Source organism: Ixodes scapularis, unplaced genomic scaffold, assembly GCF_016920785.2.
Source record: "Ixodes scapularis isolate PalLabHiFi unplaced genomic scaffold, ASM1692078v2 PGA_scaffold28__5_contigs__length_5199819, whole genome shotgun sequence".
In the NCBI taxonomy this organism is placed as follows: domain Eukaryota; kingdom Metazoa; phylum Arthropoda; class Arachnida; order Ixodida; family Ixodidae; genus Ixodes; species Ixodes scapularis.
Window position 1 is genome coordinate 2,861,469 of NW_024609855.1, and position 7,655 is coordinate 2,869,123.

Consider the following 7,655-nt stretch of genomic DNA (forward strand, 5'->3'; position numbering starts at 1 on the left):
GCTCTATTAATTCCGGCTCTTTACACAAAAAACAGCTCACTGACCACGCTACAGGGATACCTTTCTCTTCTAGCCGCACTTTAACCTGCAGGGTTTCACTATGCAGCTTAAAAAAGAAAGTTTTGGTGTAAGCACGGACCGTCATTCGCTTAACACGTTTTAAAACACCCTGCCCCGTTCTGGCGCTGAACACCGAACGGTACAGAGGACTGGGAAGGAGAGAAACAATCAGGTCTAATTGGTCAGCCGGTTGCGCGACACACTGGACAGATATTCAAGTGAAAAACGAGCCACTAGAAACCGGTATACGGAAACAACCTCTTTCAAATAACCTCGCACATCGGAGCTCAGGTCTACATCTGTCGAGACAATAAACTCGGGCAGCGCACTGCGCAGCCGCACCTGAATGACCGTGCGTAAAAAGCTGTCCCTTTGGTCCCTTAGAAAAATAAACCTATTCACAAGTTGTTTGACAAAAAGGTGCGACAGACCCAGACCACCATCTTTCACTCGCAGAAAAGGTTAGTTCGGCTCGTGCGCTCCCAACACGAGCCCCAAATAAAAACCGCAAAAACACGATGCAATCGCTGAATGTTGACTCGGGAATAGTGCAACACCTGTAACAAATACCAGACTTTCGCGGCAAAAAAGAAAAAAAGAAAAAAGAAAAGCTCTCCCCCCCCCCCCCCCCCCACACACACACACACTTATCTGCCTTTTCGCGTAATGCTTGAGTTTGTTCGCACCAAAATTCTGTGTTGTCCCTGTACTGCTCCATCGGGACTCCAAGATAACGCGTCGGCGTGGTTGACCACGTCACACGCTCAAAGACATTGGGTTTTGAGGGCCAGTCACCGTGCCAAAAGCCCGAACACTTTTGCCAATTCACGGCACTACACGTCTGCTCGCAGAACTTCACTGTTAAGTCTATGGCTTTCTTTACACTTTCTTGATTCGCTCAAAAAATAGCTACGTCATCGGCGTAAACCAAAATGCGAACCTCTGTGGCTTGTAAGTTGAAGCCGCGTATTTCCCCACTACTGATCACACAAAGGCCAGAAGGGCTCAAGGAAAATCCAAAAAGTAATGGCGAAAGTGGGCATCCCTGTCGCACGGAAGAAAAAAGGGGGATGCGATCACTCACACTCTTATTCACCACGAGGCTGGTGGCGCACTTGTGGTACGCCATGCGTAACCCATCACACAGCACGGACCCTAAGTTAACATGTTCTAAAATAGAAAGAAGAATTTCGTGTGACACATGGTCGAAAGCTTTCTCAAGGTTTAGTTGAAGTACCGCTACCATTTTATTGGAAAGCATCGCGACACTCTAAAATACTTCGCGCTATATGCACATTAGTAACTATAGTTCTTCCCTTGATGCCCCACGTCTGGTGAGGACCGACTATAAGGTTTATCACGACCTGTAGTCGCTCCGTCAGAACCTTCATAAAAATCTTATAGTCAACATTCGTCAAGGTAATCGGGCGGTAGGCTCCGACCGAGCGGAGCTTTACTTGATCCTCGCTCTTTGGAATTAAAACGGTGTGGGTAAGCAAAAATGACGGGGGTAAAACTTTAAGTCGGTACGCTTCGGCAATCACACAATGCAAGAAAGGAGCCACTTGGTCCTTAAACGTTTTTTCTTTAAATTCAGCTCCCAAACCATCAGGCGCAGGCAATTTTCCTATCTTCAGGTCATCTATTGCCTTTTCAAATTCACTTAACATAGTAGGTTGTTCTAGTCGTTCCTTGACGTCGTCAACCACTTTCGGCATAAGCGGTAAAAAGAAATTCCGGAAATCACCACACTTGGGCGTGCGATAACTGAAGCGTTCTTTGTAATGATTAACAAAAGCTTGATCAATACTCTGCCTATCGTTGGTCAACGTTCCCCGATAAACAATTTCGCTGATTTCATTTTTCACGGCATATCTTTTTTCCATGCCGACAGCTCTTTTAGTGGGCATCTCCCCCTCAGATAAGCGTTTCAAATGCGCCCGTACGATAGCTCCCTGATACTGCTCAGTATCTAATGCTTCCAGATGCTTCTTAAGGCTTATAATATAGTCAGTAAAAACCCCAGGGGATACACATTCTTCGCATAACAACTCTTTCAGCAGGTCGTTTAATTCGCGCTTCACCTTTTCGTGTTCATATTTCAAAAAAACTTGAGCGTTCTATAGCCCTCATTTTCACATCTTGTTTAAAAAGCTCCCACTTTACCTCTAAAATCGTTCCCTCCCGCCCTCGCCAACTGTTCTAAGGTTTGGCGAACAGAATTAACGAAGTATTCGTCCCAAAGGAGCTTGGTATTGCATTTCCAAAGGTCCCAACTAAACTTCTTTTGCGTCTTTTTGGATGAGCACAGTGAAAACGAAACAAGGCAGTGGTCGCTACAAGACACATGATCTGCAGAATATTTTTTACACGCTTTTGGCAAATCGACGGAAACGTACACCCTGTCAAGGCGCGCGTTACTTGTCCCCTGAAATTGAGTAAAACGTAGAGCTCCCCCACTTGACGTGCAGTTAACAACGTCTTTCAGACCGTACCTTTGAACTATGCCCCCCAAGAGTAAAGCACTTTCATCTCTAAATCTACCACTATTCGGCCTGTCGCGAGCCGTACACACACAATTGAAGTCACCCATCAAGATAACGCTCCGCTCGGTTTGAACATACCTATCAAGGAATTCAAAATACAATACGGGTTCATCTACTCCATTAGGTGCGTAAATGCACAAAACACGAAAGTGGAGATTAGACGAAGAAAAATCACACAAAACAAAGCATCCCGACTTGTCACTAACCGCCTTTTCCATAGTGAACAAACATTTTCGAAAAAAGAAAAGACACCCGCCGGAAGTTCCGACGGCGTGGCTTACGCAGACGTCAAACCGCGGCTCGAACAGCCGCACCATGCTCTCCGTCTGGCCCTCATCAATCTTTGACTCCTGAACCGCCACGATGTCTAGATCGTTGTCGATAAAGAGGCGGTTCAGTTGGCATTGCCGTCGTCGTGAACACAAACCCCGCACGTTTAACGTGCCTACCCGCACCGTTTTTTCTAGCACTTTGGGGTTTAAAGAAGCAGCCGGAGAGCATGGTGCTTAGAACAAACAGAAAAACACAAAGTAAGGCAAATAAACAGTACAGTCAAGGTCCTAGCGACTCACTTAGGTTGTTCCTTTGTGCGCGGGCGCGACGTTGACCGCTCACGGTTACGTCCCACCTTGCCGACCAACTCGCGCTCGAGGCGTCGTAGTTGCCTTTCGCCAGCGTGGGGGTTCACTTCGTCGTGCCGCCTTTTAATCGTCCCGGCCGTGACCTCCATGGGCCTGCTGCCATCGTTGTCCTCGCCGTTGGCTCCTTCGTTTTTCGCTTTGGCGCCGTCGTCGCCCTTGGTTCTGGTGTCGCCGCCACCTCTGTATTGGTGTCGTCGGTGCCCTTGGCGTTGTCGCCGTCCCTGGCCTTGGCGTTGCCGCCACCTATGACCTTGCCGTCGTCCTCTTCTGTCCTGGCGTTGGCACCAGGCCCTACAGGCTTCTCGGCCTTCTCATGCACGACGTCTTCGAACACCCCGGGGGTCGCCTGGACCGTCGGTACCGACGCCGATGGTTCTGGCGTCTTCTCTACCGAGGCTGTATCGACCGCCGTGCCCTCGCGTGGGGTTTCCGAAACCGTCACCGTTGCCGCCGACGCCGCTTTCTCACCTTCGAACTCGTCCATGAGGTCGAGGTCATCCGGCGCCTCTTGGGTGTTGATGCCGGTGGCGCGAGCGTACGTCTTAACGCACGCCGCGGCCTCGTGTCCAAAGGCCTGGCACTGGGCACACAAGGGCACCCTACAATCCCGACGTATAGGGCCTGTTCGGCGGCACCGCAGACAGATCGGCGCCCGGCCGGGGACGACGACGAGAACCTTCCCTCCACAAATCCGCAGCTGGTGCGGAAGGCTTTCCAGGGCAACTCCTTCGTTGAGCTCCATCCGCACGACCAGCGTGGTGGACTCGACATCAACGAAGCCATCAATTTTCCACCTTTCGCGGATAATTTCCTTGACCACGCCAAAAGGTTCAAAGGCGCGGCGCACCGTGTCCACCGGGAAGTCGAAAGTGACCCAGTGGAGCTTGATGTGAAGCTGCCTTCGACTCGGGTCGACGACGAGACGAAACCGGCCTTTAACTTCCAAGTGACCGGCTTCCAAAAGCTTGGCCTTGTCTTCCGGCGTGCGCAACTTGAGAAGCCAGACGTGGCTCATCTGGAAAGCACCCAGACCAGCCACGCCCGGCAAAACGCCCACCTTGTTCAGCGGCTCTCGGAAATCCTTGATCCGATATGGTCGACCTTGCAGGTCAGCGTGAAGTGTCACGCTGAGCATTGCAGCATCTCCGGTGGGTAGGGCAGGCAGTTGCAGACAGTAATCTATAGGCAAAAAAGCAGCACTCGTTTCACCGCGGCCGATAACGGCCGCCGCCGCTTGCGGGGAGCGATTCATGAGCACGTCCACTCGGGCTGATAGCCCAAATCAGAATCAACCACTCGGCCACGCACGCGTTTGCTCGGCCACGTGCAGGGCATTACGCCCCCCCCCCCCCCTCCTCCTTTTAAAGCGCATTGTCTCGATGCGACGTCCCAGGAAACAAAAACAGCAAAAAAAAAACAAAAATATTGGCAAACTACATAAACTTGTGCAACACAATCCTATCGACCGTATTACAGAACACAATTCACAGTCCTACCGATCGTAGTACGGCTTGAGGCGCACGACGTGGACGACTTCCGGTCGTGGAGGGCGGCGTGATGAAGTCCGTGTTCCATCGTGCATCACCTCGTAGTTAAGATCTCCAAGTCGACGAAGCACTTTGTAGGGTCCGAAGTAGCGCTTCAGGAGTTTCTCGCTTAGGCCCCGTCGTCGTATCGGAGTCCAAACCCACACACTGTCTCCGGGTTTGAAGCGAACGTCGATCCAGCGAAGGTTGTACCGGGTAGCGTCGACACGTTGTTAATCTCGAATTCGGAGTCGGGCGAGCTGGCGAACTTCCTCTGCTCGTTGAGCTACAACCTGGGTGTCGGGGCTTCCATCGTCAGCTGGTTCGTGGGGTAGCATCGCTACCCCATGGTCGTTACTTTTCTGCCATGCACCAGCTGAAACGGTGTTACTCCTGTGGTCTCTTGTACCGCTGTGTTGTAAGCGAACGTGACGTAGGGCAACACCACGCCTCAAGTCTTGTGCTGTCCCTATTGAAAAAGGCCAATAAAAACTTATTGTTATCCGATTAACCCAATACGCACGATGGGAATTCATATCGGAGCACAATATCCCGACATAGTATGCGGTTATTGGTATACAACAGGACATTAGAGCACAATATCCCGATATAACTTGCGGTTATTGGTATACAACACGATATCGAAGCACAATATCCCGACAAAACTTACGGTTATTGGAATAGAATACGACACCGCGTGCATATTGGTGACCGACATGGACATACTGTGCGGCCACACGATATATAAATATCGGTCGTCGATCACGGGCCCAAAGGAGAATACAATATCGCGTGGATAAATCTCAGAACGAATTCCAAGTTACACACATGAATTACGTCGGCATATACCGCGGACTAAGAGGATACGTAACACAGTATTGATCGCCCGTGAAGCAACATGTGGATATCGGTACGCCCACATATACGACATCGCGTGAATGATATCGTAGAACAGCAGGAGTTACCATACGGCAATACGAGAGAGAACAATATTGGGGGTGGATACACACAGAACACAAACGTTCCGCGTTGCAAACACATTCATATTGATCGAAAGCGCAAGTGTACGTACGGCACACAGTACGCACAGCCTTGAGCGCTTGAAATGCTAGACAACCACCAAACCATTCAGAACAACTAGCTGGGACACCCGCGACCTGCCTTTCAATGAGAAAGCCCAATAACGACGTGCTCATTGGAGTGATCGTTTTCAAACAAATCTTTATTGCAGTTTTAATGCAACAAAAGTTTGGTTAACGATGTTGGAACCCAAATCGAACGCGATACGTGACAATGTCAGTTCGCACGATAAAATAATGAGGATTAATGGGCTTGACAGGTCACGTGCTTCTTAGCCGCACATTTATCGATATTGACCCACCTTTCTGGGTAATCCTACGTCGTACACAAAATCCACAACCACACACGAGCACATTTCACCCACCACTCTTCGTCGCCTGTTTCGCAAGATTCACACACTGTAAAAAACGACGGGAAAAATACGTGCATTTGCGCCATCAAACGATACGTTACAGACTTGTTTTATGAGAAAAGTTTCCATCGTCAACCCGCGCGCGCGAAAGCTCGAGCGCTCGAGCTTCGGAGGCAGTTCGAACTCCGAAGGGAGGCGAGCCGAGCGAGCCGCGAGTAGCCCACCGAGCCAGACGAGCGGCTGAGCGAGCCGCCGAGTGGCCGAATCCGCTGATCCAGCCAAGCCTAGCCGAGCCGCCGAGGTTGCGCGATTGCGCCATTGCGCAGCGACCGCGACCGCGCCAACCCGGCGAGACGGCGGCGATAGCGGGACCAACGGATGACAGCTCGTGAAGTTCGTCGCGCACTTTGCTTGTGGGTTCTAAGTGAAACCAACGCACTTTCAATCGCTTCGAAAGGTACGTATAGACGACTTTATTACTTGCAGCATTGAGTGCTTTGGTATACACAGATCAAAGTGAACACTGAAGGACAGAAGGGAGACATGATGTTTTGAAATCGCAGCTTATTTGAACGCATGCGTCCCCTGCTGAAAGCGTCTGGCTCTGCTCTGTTGCAGACGTCATTTCGACTGCGTGTTCTCTGATGTAACGTCAGTCAGTGTTTACACTCGGCTAGCTTCGCTATCTTGTTATCTCATGTGCGAAATAGACGTAGAAACCAGCGCCTCGTCTCTTTCGGATATTCAACCTCCAGCCCCCTTACTCCCAGCGTGCTTACCGGCGCAAACCGTTCGGCGTGTTGGATTCGTGGGCTCGTTCGAAGAGGCGTTGTTTAACGCTCACGAGTCGCCGAAGTGTTACCGGAGCTTCTCTTTACGAAAGTCGCGATCGACGCTCGGCTCTGAGCTCGTACTTTTTTCTTCCCTGGTAGACTAAGAGTGCCGACCATTCATCTGTGGTGCCGACTGGCGCCGTACGAAGTTGAGAAAAGCTAGCGAGTCTTTCAGATTTTTGTGACGCCGCCCAACTGCTCTGCTACCGGCTGCGCTCAACAAATAATGTAAAAAAAAACGCGTTTTCTAATTTTTAATTTTTTTTTCCATGTTTCATTTTACTCGCCGCAAAGTAAATCGCGGCCGTACGTCGGTTGACTCCCGATTACTGTCTCTACATCGTAGATTGTCTCACCACAATGGTGCCTCGTTGGTGTGATCTTATTCTGATATCGTTACATCTTGCTTTTTCATCTTGGCACACTTCTAGACGACCTTCTACACGTTGCACTCCTTGTCGACATGTCGCTGGTGTTAGAGACACATCTGAAGTCGCTGTTTGCTCACTCCTTGGTGCACATATTTCATGTTCAACATCAGGTATCTGAAGGAGGCGCCATGAAACCCTGGAGTTTGTTCAGAGTACCTCAACATACTGTATTCAAGTGTCGTTTTG

The 7,655-nt window shown here is 50.2% G+C and overlaps 1 protein-coding gene across 1 annotated transcript; it reads right to left on the reverse strand.

The window, feature by feature from the left end:
• Nucleotides 1-3,290: 3,290 nt before the first annotated feature.
• On the reverse strand, nt 3,291-3,737 carry LOC120839760. The gene has a single exon (XM_040210127.1). It carries the CDS (start codon nt 3,729-3,731, stop codon nt 3,291-3,293), a length of 441 nt encoding a protein of 146 aa, XP_040066061.1. The 5' UTR covers nt 3,732-3,737.
• Between the last annotated feature and the right edge of the window lie 3,918 nt (nt 3,738-7,655).